This window comes from Gigantopelta aegis, chromosome 6 (assembly GCF_016097555.1).
Source record: "Gigantopelta aegis isolate Gae_Host chromosome 6, Gae_host_genome, whole genome shotgun sequence".
NCBI lineage: Eukaryota > Metazoa > Mollusca > Gastropoda > Neomphalida > Peltospiridae > Gigantopelta > Gigantopelta aegis.
The window spans coordinates 82,537,106-82,560,186 of NC_054704.1; the positions used below are offsets into that span (position 1 = coordinate 82,537,106).

Genomic DNA, 23,081 nt, shown 5'->3' on the forward strand with positions numbered 1-23,081 from the left:
CACGTTAGGGTTAAATATATCTTGTACAAGTTGTAGTATGTAATAGTCCTAGGACCTATCCTACAAAAATGACCATTAGTTACACCCGTAACCCCTTTCAATGGTTAGGGTAGTTTTAGGGATAGGGTTAGGGTTAGTCATGAGAGCCTTTAATATAGAGGGGTACAGGTCAAACTCTTTCCCCCCAAAATACTATTTTTGTGTGTAATTTAGAAATCTTTCGGCTGGGAAATAAATAACTTGTAGTAAATTCCATAGTGTGGAAAGAGGTGTTTCCTGTCAGAAGGACTATAGTTAAAGTAATGACAATGCAAATGAGATGTTTAAGGAAAGAAATGGGGAGATTTGGCTAATTGCGGACAATCTTGACCATACTGCCGCTACATTCCATTTTCGTACATCAAACGTTTAATTTTATTGTTTCCAAATTGCTAATTAGACTACAGATAGTTAACGAAAAGGGAATGAAAATCCATTTTGCTGTTTTTATACTGGTGTCACTTTAAAGCGGCAGTATCCGGAATATTTTTATTATTTAAGCATATATAGAACAGAAAATCCAATTAAGTTTGGTGCATATATGACGCCACACTCCACATTGGTTTTACTACGCTGGCTTATCCAGGTCAAAACAAAGCCAGTATTTTGCAAGTGGGACACTTCTGACAGGCTCCTACTGATCTCGATTTTCATTGGCTTATCACAAGTGTGGAATTCCCCAACAAGAGATCACATGAAAGTTCGCAATTTTTGAACAAATTTAACTGTCTTGATTGAGGGGTTGTCTCATATCTCCAAAACAAATTTATATCCATAAAGGTATGGTACAACGCCTTTCCGGGGGTCGGTGGGTGGGGGATTTGCCTTGAAATTTTGACAGTGGCCAGCTGTTGGCATACGCGGTACATGTAAGGGGGTGTTACTAATTATGTAACGCTCTAGAGGTAGAGGAAGAGGGTACTGTGTTCGATTTACATAACATTTTTCAAGACTATATGTTATTTTTATTCATTACTTAGACCTGAAAAGGTTTTTTTTTTAAATGCGCGGTCAGTCTAGGATCGATCCCCATCGGCGGGTATATAAAAGACCATGGTATGTGATATCCTGTCTGTGGGATGGTACATATAAACGATCCCTTGCTAAAAACAAAATGTAGCGGGTTTCCAAGGCTCGTGTGCAGGGATTTCAGCAGGGTTGGGGTTATAGACTGTGTTGAGCGAAGTTTATATGGGGCCATGCTCCCCCAGAAAATACATTTAAATTTTTTTTAAGCTTGGGCAAGTAAGGGTTTCGACCTCAATACACTCCCCCTGCACATGCACCCGATTCCTCTCTAAGATTATATGCAGGGTGCAATTTGTTTTTAAAATTTTGATTAGCAGTTTTTCCTACTGGATGGAGAATTGATTAGCAACTATTGGAATTTGATTAGCACTTTAATAAAATGAGTAAACATGAATAAAATTGCATATTTCGTATACATGTATCTGTATTGTGGGCTGCTTACCCCAAAATAAAACAAGTACAGAACAGTACATGTGAAGGGTCATCACTGTCACTTGTTTACAAGGCCGTATCCTCCGGAGGTCAAGGGGGCAGCTGCCCCCCCCCCCCCCCCCACACACACACACCCAGAGAATCTCACTGGTTTTTTTTGGCTATATAGAAAATAGCATAGAAATGTCAGGGTTTAATTTTTATAGTACAACATATTTCTGAATAATATTTGTCAATGGTTATGCTAAGCAGCTTGGTCATCTAACTTGTTCAAAGTGATTTTTTAGTCTTTCCTGAGTTGATTTGTATGTCTGATCCAAAGTGCGATTGAAGCCCGAGAAAAATTCCTCACTTGGCTGATCATTCCTACGTATTCGGTGTTCATTTTTGTTATGAAAATTGACAATTTTTAAACGATATATATATGTATTTTACCGGCGCAATTCGAAATTAAAAACGCCAAGCTGTTAATTAGTCGATAATACCGTATGTATATGCAAACATTTTCGCGGCTAAAATAATTCGCGATCAAGCTTTCATTTTACATTTTCACGATAGTTTTTGCCAATAATAAAATAAAAACGACCAATATCAACTGAACTCCTTTCAATGACAGTTTCACGTACAATATAATTATACTCGAGACATTCTCGCCATGCGGTCCGTATGCCGTTAGTCTTGTCCGCATGTATGTCTGATAATACATGATGCAGAAAACTTGAAAAATCACAAACTAGACCAAATACTATTTATTAGTAGTATTCATAGGTTGCATTCAGGTTTACAAATAACGAAAGCCACAAGTATGTATCGAATATAAGAATAATCAGTGTAAAAACAACAAACTGAAATCTCGTAGTCATGAGATACCAGATGTGAGTTCAGCCAGCCGTTTGTCGCTAATGTTTGCCAGACTGTTTTTTACGCAACAAGTTAAACCGAACGACCACTTCGACAACCGGTCAAAATAATTATCAGACATTTTGACTACTGGCTATCGCTGAATGCAGATCATGCATAGCACCGAGTGTCACTTGTAGTATAAAACCACGTGGCAGGTAATTTGACGATAAAAATAAAGTGCATGCGATGCGCTATGTGTTTTGTATTTATAGGCATTATTCAAAGCTAAATCGGAAATAAGTTAACGCGTAATTAAATTCGCGGAGCTATTAGCATGTTCGCAATTTTAGCGGTATATTTAATTCGTGAACATAATATATTTGCGTGCACGGTAGGCTACAAGTTCAGTGTACACGGTAATAGCTGCTTGCAAATTAGGTTACCATGATGATGTAGCAACTAGTACGTTACGTCACTGTTCTTGTTAAAACGTCAAACATCCTCCGCGTATTCCGACAGTATTTTCTATTTGAAATACTAACACACGCAAGAAGGTTGTACACTGAGATAAATTTGTAAAATGTTTATCATTGGCGAATCAGTTACATGTACCTTGGCTGCGATCACGGAAAATCGACACCCATAAGTGCGTTCTTCTCCAGCGATCTCAATTCAAAGATCAATTTGGTTACAAAAAACATGCATCGCAAACTGCTAGTCATTGTTACAATATTGCATCGCGATCGCAACATTTTGCATCGCTTTTTGCAATGCGAACCCGGTCATTTTGCAGCCTGATATGTCAAAATTACCAAATGTTAGACATCAAACAGCATATGGAAAGATAGGATATGTTGTATTTAACGACACACTCAACACATTTTATTTACGATTGTATGGCGTCGGATGATTATTAAATCAATATGCTCTAACTTTGATGTCGTTAAACAACACCCACCCCACCCCCAACCCCCAACTTTACTCTTTCCAAACGAAATAATATTTATTTGAATTTGTCAATTTTAACACGTAAAATTAAGACGTGAAAACGTTCATTGTCTACTTTAGTATATTTTATTTAAAAAATATATACATGATTAATGTGTTACTAGTATACAAACTAAACTTTGAAAGTTCTACTAACACTTTATAAAATATTAATTCTGAAATAGGAAGGTACGATTGTCGATAATACGTTGTCAAGATCAAACCGGTTTTAACGAAAGACTCTAGTACCGTATCCTCAACCGAACGTTCTTCGTACAGCGCAAGATTTCTCTTAATTTTTTGAGACAAACCCTACAATTTGAAATCAGCAAACACACGTGTTAACTGAAACTGACAACTGGCTGTCGTTTGTGCTTTGCCGAGCTATGGCGGCACAGGCGATGAATCAAGCGTATACTTTTGACGATCTCCGTTCATAGCAAACACACACACGTTTTTTAAAAGTGCATTTGAGCTTGTATTTCATAATTGTACGTGATGCTATAATATGGTAACCAGAGAATGTAACTTTAACAACAAAAACAAACGCACGCACACACATAGTATCAAACGTCACATGCACGCAATGGGATCTTCAAAATCTTTCACTGAAATTATGTGCAAAATGTTTCAGAATGAGATAATAAATTTGGGTGTTTAAAGAATCTTTTATAATATAACACAACTTAAAAAATAAAAATAAAAAGCATTTTGTATTAATATTAAAGGAGCTCAATCACGGATTTAGTGGGCCTTGTTTCTGTAAATATGCATATAAATGAAACTTACATACATTTGGAATACCAAATCTAGTTATTGTATGATCCAAAATATTTTAATTGAACTACTATCGAGGGAATTACATGATACGCTTCTTTTTTTTAAATTTGGAACTATTCTTGTGATGAGACATGAAAAATACGGAAAAACAACTCGTAGTGATGAGGCTATATATACGACAACCGTATAATGTATTTTTGGATTTTATATAAACGATCGCCGTGTATAGAGACTTGGCAAATGATGGCCAGCTATATATTGCAAATAATAAAAAATATATTATTTCATGACGAAAATAACCACAAATATGCTGAAATAAAACAATAAACAGTCGGAACATGAACTCACCATTTATTATTATTATTATTATTAGGCGCGTGTGCAAATTATTTTGACTGGTTCGTAAAGTGGTATTTCGGTTTTAATGTATAGCGTAAAAATAACTGTACTGTTACATGTTTTGTCGTCCAAAGATTGGCTAATTATTACTTAACCCAGTTGAATCCAGTTCTATGTGCAGGGACAAGTTCAGCCTGCCAGTTGTGCGTGTGTGCACGCATGTTAATCTTGCATTTTTATAGCCAAAACTCATCCAGATAAAACACTGCCCCTCCACCCCAAAAAGGTTGTAGTAGGCTAATAATAATAATAATAATAGCAGAAGTAGTAGTAGTAGTAGTAGTAGTAGTAGTAATAATAATAGAAATAATAATTGTGTATTATTATTATTATTATTATTATTACATGTAAATATTATAAATAATATAATGTTGGTAAAATCACGTCGCGGTTGGGTGGGTGGGGGCGGTTGTTACAAAAACATTACATAAATTTAGAGTGGGACCTGCGAGTGGTCTCAGCTTTAGTAGTAGGCCTAGCCTATAAAAAAATGTATTTTGAGTTTTATTGCCCCTTGCAATTTTGAGCATTTGAAATGTGACTAAATACAGCAAAATAACCTTTTAGTCATATTTATTTACGGTAAAATTAACTTTTTTACAAAATTTACGTAAGCAGCCTCAAAATAGCAATCAGTGAAAAATTATTAAGTTCAAGTCCTGAGTACTGTCCGTAGTTAGTTTCTCTTTCAGTTAATCTACCTCAGCCGCTGATAATTTGTAATTGTTATTTTTATTTATTTATTTATTTATTCATCATCATCATCATCTATTTATTATAATTAATTTTTTGTTAGTACTGTAGGGACGATATGACGCTATTCAGAATCATATATCTATGGAAAACTTACACAAAAGGGTCTGCTAAATTCATATACTCCCCCACTCCCTCCCCTGTTCAGAAAATGCACTGTTCGTACAGTACTTAGTATGTATTCCTCCTGTTCCAGATGGTTCGGTAATATGGATCAATCAAATACATGTACTTATTTACCGCATATACATTTTTGCTGTGAATATAGCCAGCCCTCGTTAGTGGAGGCTATAGACACGGCCTTCGTATATATAGTCACATCGTATATAAACACCATCTAGTTCAGATTATTCTTTAAAAATGTAACAATTCCTATCCCAAGTCAGCTGTTATGGCATATTTTGTATAATAATGAATTTGACACGGTGGAAAATGACGGTGTTTGTGATCCAGATATTTAGAGTTTTTCACGTACGACTAAAGATAAATTTACCTATAGATGCAAAGGCCTAACTAGTAGTAGTAGTAGTAGCCAACTGGCGAGTACAAAATATTGGGCCTAGTAAGCAAAAAAAAGTTTAACCTGCCTATGAAATCATCAGTTATTAATATATTAGTATTAGTAATTAGTATAACATGATTTTGAAACAACAAATGTAAAAGTGTCAAGTGATTTGTGAATCGGACAGCTAATGTCCGTTTGTATTTTTTGTGCATTAAACGATTATTACAAGTACAAAAGCTACTATTCCTTAGACTTCATATTGTGTTTAACAACAAATATTGGAGCAACAGCATCAGTATTCAACCAGTGTATTTGTATACTCCTTTTAACTAAGCAGTACATAAACAGTGTTCGCGATTGAGAAAAAGTTTGACTTGCCCTTTGGGCAAGTGTTAACAGCACTTTCACTTGCCCAACTTAAACGTTTTCAAATTGTAAAGTAAATACATATATCTATCTATATCCAAACAACATATAGTTATTTAAATGTTTTCTCAAAGTATATATACTTTGAGAAAACATTTATTTTGGACATAGAACAATATTTTAGTGTTGGTCTGAACGGAAAAACCCGAAGTTCTGCGAATCCTTGATCGATCCAATCGATGCTGCAACTCAGTGTTTCATCATGTTCTAATTTCCACTTCGTTATTTTAAAGTCCCTTATTAAACGTACTATTTTCTTCGCTGTGTATGTCATATTTTAATAAATTGATTTAGCAAGGGTTGTACTTGTTTTCATCACAATACATGTTTCAGAATTAATGCATATATTTCAACGTAACCACACAGGTGTCAAAAAGTAAATATTACCATGAGACCGCGTAGTGGTTGAGTGCTATGTTCTTGCTCACAATAAATGTGTGCAATAAATAGGAAGCGAAAATAACGTATGTGAGGTTCTGTATTTATTACATACCTTTAAAAAAATGTATATTCATCAACAATGTATCTTAAACCGCTGTTCAATGCTCCTTTTATGAGCTCAGTTTTAGCATAACGTTTAATAAATACTCATAAACCGCTTTAATTTTCAAACTGCGTATTGTTTTCTGCACATAGCGAAATGATCAAAGGGAACGTGCGACTATATTACTAAGTGTTATTGACACTTCTAATGACAGTGCCGACTTTGTAATTGACTGCAATGTTGAGTTCAAATGGATACTTTGTTTTTTTCTCACACCTGCAATGCTAGGCCCGTTCTCTTATTATTTTATTCCAAAAATAGTTATATTAGCCAAAACACATCAGTTTACATTTTCAGACTAGCGATTCAAGTTTTTGCACGAACGATCCGTTGTTCTTGTCGATATTGGTTTTGCATAACCGACGGACGAACGACAAAATCGTTTGTGCCAAATTTTATGCCCTGAATATAACATTATTTTCATATACTTTTTCTCTTTAACATCTAGTCATTCCACTGTGACTGCCGATGAAATTCATCATGTTCCAGGCTTTTAGGTCTATAAAAAAATATATTATAATACTAGTCAGCCAGGTTAGTAAATATAAAAATACAGTAGCCTATAGATATATCACTAGCCTGAGATTCTTTCCCTCAAAATAAACTATTTGTCAGCATGGTTTTATTTTGCATTTAAAACAAAATGGTAGTGAAAAAAGAAAAGAAAAACATATTTCAAAACAAACTCACTCGGAACACATCGGCCGAAGTGTAAGTAAGAATCAAATGGCCGAGTTGTTTCAAATGGGTCAATATACTTATGTCACCTTAGTCTGCGCGGCACAAAAGTCTGCACATGCTAATTACATTACATTACGTCTTGAAACAAGTGTTGGGGTATGTTTGTAAACAAACAAACAACATTAATTTAATTCGTAAAACAGTTGTTAAAACAACACATATTGATTGTGAATATATGTATAAAACTGGTAGATAACAATTTGATGGAAAAACCCCTGAATTAATGCACTAAAAGTATACTCTTGCTAGCCTCAATCAGCGTGTTTTTGTATCACCTGTCAGCATGTCTGTCACTGCTGTATTGATCAACCTGGTATATTAACTTACACAAGTGTACATAGAAGCTTCAATACATACCTTATTGTAATTTATGAATCCATGAATGAAATCGATCTTTTATTTTATCTGTTAACGTAAAAATCCAAGCATACTTTGAATTTCCCTCCAAGTGAACCACAACCAGCAATATGGCTGCCAGACGACCAAGTTTACACTGCCTATTTTTCGCTATAGTCTGTTTCAAAATTATCATTGATTGTGCTATATTTGTAACAAACACTATCTGTGCTCATTTACACAGTTAATAACAGACAACTTTTGTCGAATAATGATAGTAAATTTTGACATTGGCTTTTTTTATATTGTCATTTTGTGTTGCCCAAACTCGGGAGCATGGAACACCATTTATATTTATCTCATTTGTACAATCTAAATTTGTCTGAAACGGACTATAATAGGATGTGCGTGTTGTCTAGGACTTACAAAAAGTATTGTTTCTATGAATATTAGCTACAGAAGTGGGGTTTTTAATGTTTTCTGCGCAGACTTATGTGCCGTCATGCAGGCCAGTAAATACAGGGGGGTGCCACCATAAATGCGCTCATTACTTGAGTTTAAATTCTTTTAAAGTTAAAATAACATTCAGTAGTAACACGTTTATTGTTTCATTGTCAGGGCTTCTAGAATTTTTATAAAATTCATTAGCCATGGGATCTATGATTTAAAAGAAATACTAGCCACAATTAAAAATTCACTAGCCTTTATACAATTTTACTAAATAATAGTAATAATTAGATGTGTCGCCAAAATAGGGAGATAGAGCTTAAAAACTCTTTAACATTGGGGGCTTGAGGTGGGGGAAGAGTATTCATATTTACAAAATAGACTTAATTGCAACATTTGACAAAAACAAAATTCACTAGCCGTCGGTCATGGCAGTAGTAATTATTTACTAGCCCAGCATTGAATATCACTAGCCATGGGAGTGGGGCTACCATGATCTAGAAGCCCTGATTGTACAATTGCAGTGAAACATAAATTTTAAAAGAAAGGTTTTAACTTTAAAATATAACACAAATGTTTAGGTGCGCCGACTTAGGTGCCACCAGTGTATTGGAAGTCATTGGGTAGTGTCACATAATATGATAAGAACGGCTGACATCATGGCAATTGTGTTTGTTTGTAATCCAGATTAACTTTAACAAACAGTTTATCTGAATTCTCATTTTGATACAAAGAATTTTTTTTCCGATAGTAGTGTTAGCAGTAATCTATATTTTGTCTCGGAAATTAACGAAAATAGCCGATATTGAAAAACCAACTGAAGATACCTTACAGGTATAAATAATAAAGTACAGGTACAAATGAAGGGTTCAAACAAATAATAAACATGGACAACTTTTGTAGAAGACATATACGCGTAAGAAAACATGTGGATGCTATAAAATAGGCATTATGTTCACAGAAAAACAGGGTTTTCCGGACTCTGACTCATTTTCGCCAAGTTAAAATGGCAAACAACACCGTGTGACATTCAAAATATACTGAATTCGCAGATCAACAACATTGTTTATAGTGCTTATGTTAAATTGCAACATTGAGTTGATAACGCTAATTCAATATCCCAAATGGAGGGGAAAATGGTTGAAAATCTTTCTGATCTGGGATGCATTGTAAGGTTATGTGACCCACACTGAATGTTATTTCGGTGTTATCCAGTTTAATATCACAATTTCTTTGAGTTGGTGTGGACCTAATATTGCAGGCCACTGAGAATTAGAAACATGATGGCAAGCAACAATTAATAATTTATATAGGTAAGGAATGCTAATATTTTTCTTTAGGGGTGCAGCCAAAACTTATTAACCCCAGTTTTCCCCTTTTTTATACTTTTGGCGTTAATATTCAAAATTTCAAAATTGACCCTATTTGTTAGGTTATCCCTGTCCCGAGTCAGACCCCCGATCCTATCGGAGATTGGACTCGGGATAGGCGTGTTCGAAACCCTAGTGGTATATGGACACATTAAACCAGTTACTAAGCTAAGCTAAGTAAGCAACACAACAATAATACAAAAATAAATTTAGGTGACCCATTTCCTGTTTGCATAACCTGTTATATCTACATGTATGTAAATGGTGTACTTGAATTTGACCGAGAAAAAAAAGAAGAAGTTTTGCAAAATTCTCTTTCCAGAAATAAGTTTCTTGCAAGATTAACCTGAAAGATTTCCACCTGTTACTCCCAATTATGTTGATAAATGTGTAAAGAGGGAACCTCACTCTAACCCTAAATCTAACCATGGGGGGTGGCTAATGGTAGGATATTTTACTGATTAACCAATTGGTAATTTTTATATTGGCGTGTAAACTTGTAAAAAGTTAATGGTCTACATCTTGAGAACCGTTTCAGCAAAATTGAAGTGGGTGGTCTAAAATGGCATGGCCCAAAATTACAGTAATCACAAAACTTTGTCAGGTTATCCAGGTGTTAAATCAATGCCATTTTTGTTGCATAGTCATTACAGGATTTATAGGGGTGCAGAAAGTACTTGCCTGCTCGCCAAATACAAGTAAAAATTCTGACGGATGAGTTAAACAATACAACTACTAGTCTGACGGGCGATCTGATTTTGTTAATCAAGGTTTCAGGGGTGGGGGAGGGTGTGTGTGTTTTTTATTTCATTTGCCATGTGATGTTGATCACTTGACCAACCAAGTTATTAATAATGTTTTTGTCAAATTTACATCTATCGTTTGAAGGAAGGAAATGTTTTATTTAATGACACACTCAACACAGTTTTATTTCTTTTATTTACGGTTATATGGTGTCAGACATATCTATATATAGTTAAGACTATAATTTGAAGTGTATATTACAATAATATTTTGATCTATGGGCTGGCGGACTAGTAGAAATACTGGCGGGCTAGTACATTTTAGTTGGTTCTGGTCTGGAGGGTTAGTGAAATATTTTCCATTTCTGCACCCCTGGATTAATGATAATAAATTACTTTGAAGTACATGTAAATCTCATTAGTCATCACTTTCAAATACAGGCCTTCGGATTTCATGATACGGATCGTTTCTGGTACTGTGTCGGTAGTGTGCCAATAAAATCACGGCACTGAAATTTCGTTTCCCTATGATTATTATATCACATTAATATTATATTAAAATCACAACAGCATGTGTGTAATGGAGAGGACGTGTTGAAAATGAACTTTATATTGAGTTTGAACAGGTGCACAGATTTTTGTGGTAGTTCAACTCACTGGTATTAAAAACGGGTTCCCATGACTTGTTTTCACACAAGGTGAAAACAGTTTCCAATGGGTTCCCATGATCACAAGGCATGGAACTGAAAAACAGTTTTCCATGAAATTTGAAATCCTTAGGCCTGAAATATATAGACCATACTCGGTGAGTGTCTTATGTTATAATTTATCAGTACAAGTTGATAAAAGTATGAAATCCACGGCTTGCCAAGGATTTTGATACTTTTATCAAAAAGTGCTGATAAATTATGATACCACAAGACACGAGGGGGGAGGGGTATTCTTGTTATCATCCATTATCATTCTTTTCATTTGCGACAATTATAATGTGGGTTGAATGTCACTATATTTGGCAGTGGTAGACTTGTTAACTAGCAGAACGACAGTGACATAACAAAAAGAAGCGATATCTCCTAGGAGAATATCGCAGAAGATTCTGCAAATGATAGTGCCCAGCGTTATCCTACAAAAGCCTTTAATGGATGATATATAAGTGTTATAACACCAATCCAATTTCCGTGTAATTTCTGTCTGTGAAACTTGTATTTAATATAATAATACATATGAAAGTTAGAACAGTTGGCATGTTACCTGTAGGATGATGTTGGTGGTGACTTTCACTTCTGAAATTATGATGCTAATCACATTATTTTTGTTGTTTTAGGTAGAAAATTGACAATGGCAGTCAACGTTTACTCAACAAATGCAACACAGGACAACCTCAGTCGACATGACATTTTGTCATGGGTCAATGACAGTATGCACACACAGTATCAAAAAATTGAAGAATTGTGTACAGGTAAGATGAAGTAACTGGCTTAAATATATTTATAGAAACAATGTAAACACATTCAGAGCTCTACATGGCGAGTAAAACACTCGCATTTGTGAGTAACTTTTGTTTACAGGTGACTGTTAAAATGTAGCAGCTAACTGACGGAATACTAAATATTGGGCCTGGTAAGCATAAGCAAGTTAAAAATGCCAATGAAATCATCCATTATTAATATCTTAGTAATGAGTACAACAAAATTTCAAAACAAATCATGTTTACTTCCTATATTACTTTGCCAAACTCTGACTTAGATCATCTGAATTTGTTACAGATACATCTATTTTTATACTTTTTTTTATCTGTACCTGAAAGTCAGATAGCTAATGTCCCTTTTTATTTTTGATGCATTAAATGATTACTATACAATAGCTAGTATTCATTAGACTTTATGTTGTGTTTATTCTTTTAAATAAGCACTTTATAACACAGATATGGAGCAGAATATTACTCAGAATTATCTAACATTGTACAAAACAAATGTTAGAGCAACAGCATCAATACATATATTTTTAACTTTCGTCATAGGGTAAACAGTCTTTCTTCCAACAGCGCTATTTAGCAGACAGTAAACTTAACTTCATAACTTCAGAGTTGAGTTTTACATTGGTTATAATTAGAAAGTGGTCGTCTGGTTAGTTATTACATACTGTACATTGTGGCTTTTAGGGGCGAGACGTAGCCCAGTGGCAAAGAGCTCACTTGATGCGTGGTCGGTTTGGGATCGATCCCCGTCAGTGGGCCCATTGGGCTATTTCTCGCTCCAGCCAGTGCACCACGACTGGTACATCAAAGGCCGTGATATGTACTACTGTCTGTGGGATGGTGCATATAAAAGAACCCTTGCTGCTAATCGAAAAGCGTAGCCCATGAAATGGTGACAGCGGGTTTCCTCTCAATATCTGTGTGATCCGTAACCATATGTTTGACACCATATAACCGTACATAAAATGTATTGAGTGCGTCGTTAAATAAAACATTACTTTCTCTCTTTTTTTGTGGCTTTCAGATCATGCTCTAAGTAGCGTATAATGCATAAATAATAGATATATGTAGGTAAAACTGGCGAGGTGGATGAAGATTTGGCTAGCGAATACATGTCATTTACTAGCCAGCAACAAGTGAATTAAAACTTCTGCATTGAGCCCTGACATTGTTACTGTATTGCTTTCTGTGAAGTTGATTGGTTTTTCAAGTCATTACAATTATAATATGTACCAGAAGAATCATGAATAAATAACATTTTCTCCTTTAATTTGTCACAACTTATATTAGTTAAATTGTTAGTCACATATTATATTCTGAAGTGGAAAGGAAACAGAATTTACAAAAACATGAACATTGTTTAATACTAGCTGAGTGCCAAATCGTCCAATGATATACCAATGCATGATTTTTATATTACTGTTTACAAGTGCCCTCTGGGGTAAAAAGTAGTATAATAAACATTTGTCACAACTGAAAATTATAGCTCCCGTAAATCATATCTTGACACGCAGAAAAATGCTCAACGTAACAAATTTGCATAGTGAAAATTTTATACTGTTAACTTGTATAATTTTTGAGAAACCGAAAGCTTTCGTTTAGAAAAAGAAAACAGTTGTGTCTCCCTTAATATAACATGTATCAACTGTTCTCATTGCACATATGTAAGCGGAAGTCGTACTGTCTATCGGAATATTGTGATCATTCGGAACACTTCGTCCTATTTCTATTAATAATCAGCCGAGGTGTTCCGAATTATCACAAATTTGCAGAATGGGCGGGTGACGTGTGTTGCTTTTGTAGCAGTCTTGCAGATTAATGTCAAAATAAAACAATATTGCTATGTTTATTTACTTGTTTACTTATTAGTAACTCCCTTGTTATATTTAATTATCGGTTTTTAAAGTTTTACTTTCAAAATGTTTGCGTGTTGTCAGGGGCAGAAATTAGCGTTTGCGTTAGTGTTTGCCTGACGTCAGTGAAAACTTCAGAAGAACAGTGATTAATAATTAACTGTTTGACAGTGGTCGTTACATAATGATAGTCATAAAGTTAATCAGTGAGAATAGTTAGTAATTAATGAGGAGTTAAAACTTCAAAATGACAGTGATTAAATTAATATTTGTTTGATGATTATTAGTGGTAAACTTGTTAATAGAACTAAAATGAAAAGTAAGGATAGTTAGTATAATTATAAATGACAGTGAAACATGAACAGGTATTAATTTTATTGTTGAATATTATCAGTTTGGTGACATTACATGTTAACAATTACGGTATGATAATTTCTGTGGAGAGCAATAACTCGCAAAAAAAATTCAGGGGAGCTTTTTTTTTTTACAAACGGCAGTCACTGGTATTTCTTTGTTGAAGCAGTTTGATGCAGTACGTTTTAAAATGCCTATTTAAAATTGTTTGGTTTTTTATATGCAGCATGATCATGCTTATAAACTTGCTAGAACACCTTCGCGTTTTTCCAGAAAAAGAGTTGCCCATGTCTATTAATAGAACTCGGAGCTCACACTGGAACAAATTTTGGTGTAGCCAATTTTCAGATTATGTACATCTATATTGAGTATTTCCTTGAAAATTATTAAAATGTGGTTAATTTAATGAATATTTTTATTAGCCAAAACCTAAATGTTGTAACCACTTTGCCAAATTAGCTAATTGCTCATTTTTATTCAATGTACAGGGTGAGCCCTGGAAGTGAATGGATCAAACAACCAGTGCATCTTATAACAATTTACATGAAATAAACCCTTCTAAACTGAACAGTGAATACATAATCTAATTCTATTGTGTTTATTTAATGTACCTCTAAGTTGTACCTCCAAAACCACATGGTCCTGCAGAAAGATTGGAATTTATTGGCAGTGACTGAGCAGACATGAATTTTATTTTTCAGTGGTAATTTTTAAAACCTATAATCATGGAACAAAATGCCCCACCCCAAATCCAGGTGCTGGTAAATTGCATTATTTTATCCACATTTTATATGCCCCCAATAGGCAAGGTTCCAGTATAAACTACAGTTCACCAAACTAAGTCAAATTACTCAAATAGCTCCATTTCTTTTTCGATGAACTGCTCCAAATTATGTGCCAAATTACCTGATGAAAACTTCACAATCTTTATATTTTGGATTTAATCCTAAGGGACATTCAAAATTTTATACCACCATAAGCAGGGGACAATCTTTCGAAATCTGAGGTAACCGGAAGTCGGTTCACATGGTTTTTACCTAGGTAACCAATTCTTCGGTTACGTGAATTATATTTGCGTAACCCGTGGGTTACCTGATTGGTTACCTCAAAATGACGTTGAAATTATATTTTAAATACATAGTTTTTAGCTCAAACATAAAGTTAAAACAAATACAAAAGAAAACATTTTACCAAAAAAATATGTCTTTAATGCTTGCTAAAGTTATCAATATTATAACAGCCCCAGTACTGAAACAAAATACAGGGGCATAACCAGACATTTTTTTAGCATTTCGCACGCCAAAGGTGTGCCCGAGCCAGGGAAATCGAGAGGTCTCCCCCTGTGAATTTGTTTTAAACTCAGAATCTCTGTAGATGCATTCTGAACCTTTTCGAAGGCATTTTTTTCTATCTTTTTTCGAGTCAATTTTAAGAGGATATTTTATAGAACAATTACATAAGACTCGACCTATTCCCGGATTATATTTTTGCATTACGCACATGCGTAATGGGCACTACGTCTTTGAAATAGATACATAATTATATGAAGGGATTCCTTTTTTCGTTTTGCGCTGGTTACGCTACTTTCACATTATCGATGGTACTTCTATACTACAGTGACGTTCCAAATGTTTGTTTTTTAAAGCTCATTATGCGATGTTAGTATTTTTCAATTTTTGTGACACTGATTCCTGTTTACGTTAAAACTGTTTTTAACATATGTAAAATTATAGGCAATCTAATATTATGTCTACATATATTCCTTTAGAGATAAAATAGCAGCAGATAATTTAGCCGTCCCTAGAGGTCCGAGCACATTTCTTTAAAACTTTTTTAAAAGTTACGACTGGTTGCAAGTTACAACTGTTGCAATATAACGTTGTCTACTGGTTTGCTGCGCATCAAGTATCTAAAATTCAGCCTAAAACATTTGTCGGAATACTAGTAGTATGTCTGCGTGAATAAACTTCCTGTAATCGTGAAGTTTGCAAGTTTTAATTTCTGAACGTTTACAGGTCATGACGTAACCAATTTGCGGTTCACGTAAATTTTGTTTTGCGTAACCGACACGCGAAAAGAACGGCGGTTCGCGTGAAATATTGTGCCCTGCATAAGTTCTCCAACCCGCAGGGTCATGCTGCTGGTGCTCTCTTGCACTTGCCGGTGGCAGTCCCTCCTCCCACCCACCCCAAACCCTTTCCTGTCCTGGATGGAAGAGCTGGCATAAGTCAACACATGACATGACATGACATGACATGACATGACATGGGTGCTCTACAACAGCTTGCTTTGAATGTGCATACGCCCTGTGACCTGACCTGACATTTTATTGTAGTTGTTAGCTTCCAGTATTATTACTGTTTTGTATTTAATAGTGAACAGAATATAACACTTTTACCGCAGTCAAAACTCCCATTGAATTTGAACTCAAGACTCTTTGGTCTCAGTTTGATCCATGGGTATACCGTTTAGATGGCGATAAATAAAAAGTAAAACTTGTAGCTAGTAATTAAATCAAACATTTAGTATCAACAGTGCAATATGTCTAAAAACAGCATTTCATATTATTAACAGTTGTTTGATAATGGGTTTTTTTTAGCTTTATTACAAGCAGCTGACAATACTCGCCCCTCTAAAGTAAATGGTGCTTATTAGCACTGCAAGGCACAGCAATTGAACAAAACTGGTTGCAAGCTTGTTTGGTTACTGAAAATTAAGATAACAAAACTTTCGCAAATGTTTTTGGTGAACTGAAAATTGGCCAATTTTTATACGCCTGTCTAAGATGGGTCATATTATGGTATGGTGTTGTCTGTACGTCCGTCTGTTAACTTTTTTGTCTTGTATCTTACATACAGGTGCATACAGGATCATCAAACCTCACATGTAGGAACAACATGGGATGGTGGTGTGTCGGGTACTATTACTAGGTCACTGTGAACTACTTTTCACGGTCTACTGCACATAACAGTAAATCCTTGTCTGGACCGTATCTTGCATGCAGCAGGGCTAGCTCTGGCACTCGCCAAATTCGCCAATTGTGAATTTTTAAAGCAGTTGGCGAATTTTATTTTAGTTTGGTGAAATAATTACATTTACAGTAATAATTGAAATTTTTTAGAAAATAACTGACAATTTCTGCAATTTTTAAAGTTTAATAGACAATTGGCGAATTGTTTTGCTCGCCCAAAGCTAGCCCTGATACAGGATCATCAAACCTCACATGTAGGGACAACCTGGGATGGCAGTGTGTCACGTACTATTACTAGGTCACTGTGGCCTACTTTTCACGGTCTACTACACATAACAGTGTCGGGACCATGTCTTGCATACAGGACATCATCAAACCTCACACGTAGGAACAACTTAGGATGGTGATGTGTCACATACAATTACTAGGTCTCTGTGATACAGATAAATAAGATAATTTGTCTATATTCTGAACATCATATGGTTTTCTATCAAACTTTGATCCCCGTCGATGGACTCATTGGGCTATTTCTCAGTCCAGCCAGTGCACCACGACTGGTATATCAAAGGCCATGGTATATGCTATCCTGTCTGTGGGATGGTGCATATAAAAGATCCCTTGCTGCTAATTGAAAAATATTAGCCCATTAAGTGTCGACAGCGGGTTTTCTCTCTCAATATCTGTGTGATCCTTAACCTATTCGATGCCATATGACCATAAATAAAATGTGTTGAGTGCATCATTAAATAAAACATTTCCTTCCTTCCTTCTATCAAACTCCTGACGGGTGTATCATGTACCTCACTAGTACTCTTATTTGCAATTGGTGACATTGACTAACAACAGCATGAGCCCTGCAATGGGAAACGGAAGTTGCCCATATCTCAAATGAAAAATCATCCCGTCTAATTTAGTCATCAAATACAGCTATGTTCAAATATGATCAAATTCATGGGTTTCAGTAGGGTAAATTACTGTTAAGAATATTTTGTAAATATACAAACATGTTATTGATTGGATAGTTGTATGATATAACTATGTTGCTTTCAGAAAAATTCAAGCATAAATTATTATGATAGTATGTCAAGATATGGCATCTAGTTGTACAGACTTCTTGACTGTTCCTTGTGAATTTGGGATGCTCTGATATTCATAAATAATTCTGGAAGGCCTGTTTAGATAATTTGCTGCTTAATGCTACCCACTGCCAGCACAAAGTTGGCCAACCTGCTGCCGTGCTGTTACAACTCTATTCTCATTATATAACCCATTAGTTGTTAATCTGAGTGCAACCATTGTTGAAATTACAATGCAACCATTCAGTTGGTCAACTTTCTGTTGGCAGTTGGTATTCTGAGACTAGCATTGCACTGGAGCAAATTGGTGATAAACATACATCATTGCTGTCATTACGGGATGTCATTATGAGATGTCATTATGAGATGTTACATATCGTTATCTTTAGTTTAGTATGTAATCATGTTTGGTCCATCAGGTTTTGATTAGGGCTGGCAGAATTTTTAGCTTACAGAACTGAATGTCCTGCAAGAGTTTCAGCCAGTTTTGATTCCTGTGTGCTCATTGTAAAAAAAAAAAATATATATATATATTGCTGAATTTATGAAGGGTATTTAGCTCGTAATTAAATATAATTTTTAAAACATTGTGTACATGCAGCAAATTTAGATCTCACTAATTTTTGGTGCTACAGTTTTTTTTTTTTTATGTTTTGAGCAGTGAGTTCTTTTTTTAGTGCAGCCAGGTGACATGTATTAACAACTGTTGAAAAGTTGTGAATATTCAGAAATGCCTTTCAAGTTAATTTAAGAGCGGGATGTAGCCCAGTGGTAAAGCTCTTGTCTGATGCACGGTTGCTCTAGGATCGATCCCTGTTGGTGGATCCATTGGGCTATTTCTCATTCTAGCCAGTGCACCACAACTGGTATATCTACGGCAGTAGTATGTGCTAAGCTGTCTGTGGGATGGTGCATATACTAGTAAAAGATTGATTGCCACTAAGAGAAAAATGTGGTTGGTTTTCTATCTAAGACTATATCATAATTACCAATTGGTTGACCTCCAATAGTCTATGATTAATAAATCAATGTGCTCTAGTGGTGTTAAACAAAAAAAACCTGATTAAAACTTACAGATCAGCATATTTACATATTTTGGGCACATGGTATATTACCATGTCTTTGATGCAGTCTAAAACCCTGACATGTATTTAACAACTAGTAAAGAAAGAAATAAATGCACCAAATTTATACCCAAAAAATACCAGTACCATTATATCTTTAACACATAATGTTAGAGATACATTGTGTGTGTGTGTGTCATTTTATTTTAATTTCTTATTTATTTTACAGGGGCCGCATATTGCCAGTTCATGGATATGCTGTTTCCAGGTAATGTAGATTACACTTACTGTTTTTTGTTGGACTTCCTGATTCACACATTCATGTACACAAATACTTAAGACCATGTACAGTGAAACCTGTGTTTAGCAGCCACATAAAGCAGTGACAGAAACAGGCTTCAAAAGACAAATTGTTACTTAATATATTGGTCCATATTCATTTTGGTAAACAATTTGAGAGAATAGCTACCTAAGACAGGTGGCTGTCTAATAAAGGTGGCCACTTGACTTTAGATATGTGTCCAGTCAAACCTGTGTTAAACAGTCACATATGTCAATAACAGAACTTGACTTCTAAAGACAAATTTTTACTTAATATCAGTCTATTTTTATTTTTGGTAAATATCATTAAAATACTTTGAGACTCTTAGTGTAGTAAACTAGCTACTTAAGACAGGTGGCTGCTCAACACAAGTGTGGTCGGTTGAGCTGGTTTGATTGTATATGTTTATGATTTCTGATCAACAAATCTTCCACTCCATAGGATTTCATTCTGTCCTATCTTTTTGAAATACGTTGACGACGAAACTGATCTTGCTATATCAGGGCACCTGAGTCGGTTATCATTTATAAATAGTGATGTAAGATAGCTTTATCACTTGCATCAGCCGGCAGCAAATCATTTTGATGCCAGTGAGAACACGTTAACCCCCAGATGACTGAAGCAACTCTCCCTTGTGGCTGCTAGTCTAACTCTTGTGTAAAGATATGCGTGTATCTTAATGACTTTACAAGGTTCAGCGGCAAGGGAAAAAAGAACTTGGCTTGAAAACATGTACATGTACCTTGCAGGGTTAAGAAATGTTCAGTGAGCATACATGAAACATTATAATTTGAGTGAATGGCCAATTACCTGTGTGTAAATTTTCAACCAGCAGCATTCTTTTCTCATAAATGACATTTCACTTCATTATTTTAATGCAAGTGATATACAGTTTCTTTAATTGAACTTGTGATGTGGTGCTTGATTTTTTTTTTTTAAGTTGCAGTTTTAAAGTAAATTGTTTACATGTGACTGTCAAATGCTTAATACTAACTAGTGTATATGGTGCTATATAATTTCCTTCGAATAAATTATTTTTATGGAATTGTCTGACAATATAGCATTTTGAAAATTATTGTTTAGATATTTATTGTGAGCACTATTGTTTTAGTTTGGTATAAACATACACTTGTCTTTCATTATTGCAGTTAATTTTTTTTTTCAAAATTGCCAATTATTGTATAGATACTATTTAAAGGATGTATCATTTTGATATCTAATCTATAGATTTTGTTTGGGAACAGAGTGCTGTATTTAATACTATAATGTTACCATATAATACAAAATACACACACACACACCCCCCCCCACACACACACACACACACACACACACACACACACACACATAATCAGCCAGTATGAATTTCTGAGTAGTTTATTAAACTTTTACCAAATCATGCATGTTATTAATTACTGTAGTCATTCATGGCATCTTAAAATTTAATTTTTAAATTATTTGTTTTAATCATGTTACATTAAAATAAATACATATTTATTATATTAACATGTATATATTGTTTGTCTATAGTCTTGATCATGTTTTTTTCTGAAAATTGACTTGACACTCATAGGACAGACTGAGAAATGCATATTTATTTAATATTATATTGACATAAATTCAATCAGTTATTCTTCATCATTTTTGAAGTTTTATTTCTGAAAATTTACTTGACATTCATAAAACAGACTGAGAAATGTAGCATCCAGTCTCGTAAAACCAGGAGTTTCCAGTTCAACTTCAGAAACTTAAATTAGGTTATTAATATTACTTTTGGCATATAAAAATAATTATTTTATTTCTTTAAAAAAAAAAAATTCTAAATATATTAAAATACAGTATATTGTATAAGATGTAAATATATTTTTCCAAGAGCTTAATTGGGCATAATAATTTATTATTATATTTCTTTTTTATTTCTTTTTACTCTATGAATGTTTTAGATGTATTAACTAGAAATTACATAATATAAATAAGTAGATACATTATTAAAAAGAGATAAGTAGCCTTGGCTTATGCACTGCTACCAAAAGGTCAGCGATAACATGTTTAGAACATTCTGATGTACCACGGTTTTTTTTATGTATCTTAATTATAAACCAACCAAGCTGAGACTATTGATTAGCAGACCATTACGTTGGGCTGTTGCCGTATCAGTGTTTACCCACTGTTGTGGCAACTTTCAATAATTTACTCATCTTGCAGTCTCTTTGATGTGGAATTTGTCTGCTGTTAGATGTATTTACTAATTGATAAGAACCTCCCATTCCCTTCAAATTAATTTGTGTCAAAGGCACACCCACAGTGGCTGACCACGCTGTCTTAAGGAAGCTATCAGTATCACTCTAGCTCACCGTCACTATCTCTCCCCCCCCCCCCCCCCCCCACTACTACTGCCATCCCGAGACAGTAATTTTTAGCTCTCCTTAGAATGTGAATAATAAAAAAGGTACTACAAAATGATTAAATATCGGTGTTCAATATGGTAACACCAAAACATTGGTTTTAAATTTAATGAGTCAAAAACGTGTTAAACTGCCTTATAACTACACGTATTATAAAGCAAAATAATATAAATTTATGTTACAATCATTACAATTCCACGTCATCCCATTGGTCCAGATGAAGCAACACAAATTTATTCATTTCTCAATGAACATAAATATAACGTCGGGGAACATACCTGATGTCATCATTGGTATTTCATCTTATTGAGCACTAAGTGCTCGTTTGAGATGCTTACGTTGCAGGAACCTTAGTGGATCCATTCAAATGGGGTTTTTCTTGTTCCAACCAGTGCACCACAACTGGTCAAAGGCTGTGGTGTGTGCTTTCCTGTCTGTGGGATGGTGCATATAAAAGATCCCTTATTGCATAAAGAAAAAAGTAGTGGGTTTCCTCTGATGACTACATGTTAGAATTACCAAATGTTTAACATCCAATAGCCAATGATTAATTAATCAATATGCTCTAGTAGTGTCATTAAACAAAACAAACAAAATATTGTTTAGAACAGAAAAATAATTCAAAATAAATTATTTAAATAGGAACTTTTAGAATTACACTGGTGGCACCTAAGTCTGCACACCTAAGCATTTGTGTTATACTTAAAATCTCTCTTTAAAAGTATTTGTTTCACCATCACAGTACAATGAAACAATAAACGTGTTACTACTGAATTAAATTAAAGTTTTTTGTTTGTTTACACTTGTTACAAGACGTAATAACATAACATAATTATAAATATAAGCTGTCATTTACCCAGTTGCTCAATGTGATTTTAAGTTGAATTTGGTAAAAATACATGTATTTTATTATTCAACAAAAAGTTAATTTAACAATTATGTGTACATGACTATTTTGGCTGTTGGGCTAATTGAATTATGAATTTGGTTCCTGATGTTCTGGAATAAATTAGGATTATGACAAATTTTGGGAGTCCCAAATATCTTGACTGTTTTAATATATATCTGTTAATAGTGTTATTATATGGCTGCATTATTAACACACTAGTAGCAGCTAATAGGCAAAATGACCACCAAAATCTTTCCTCAAAATTGGGCCTTTTGTATTTTTACAAACATTTATGA

At 34.5% G+C, this 23,081-nt stretch overlaps 1 protein-coding gene across 4 annotated transcripts in view; it reads left to right on the plus strand.

Moving 5' to 3' along the window:
• LOC121375224 (microtubule-associated protein RP/EB family member 3-like) overlaps nt 1-23,081 on the plus strand; it is a 49,683-nt gene that overhangs the window by 384 nt on the left and 26,218 nt on the right. For all 4 annotated transcript variants that reach the window (XM_041502541.1, XM_041502542.1, XM_041502539.1 and 1 more), the window contains exons 2-3: nt 11,699-11,833; nt 19,399-19,437. In XM_041502541.1, coding sequence (XP_041358475.1) covers nt 11,713-11,833; nt 19,399-19,437 — 160 coding nt within the window. In that variant the 5' untranslated portion in view covers nt 11,699-11,712. The remainder of the gene's footprint in view (nt 1-11,698; nt 11,834-19,398; nt 19,438-23,081) is intronic.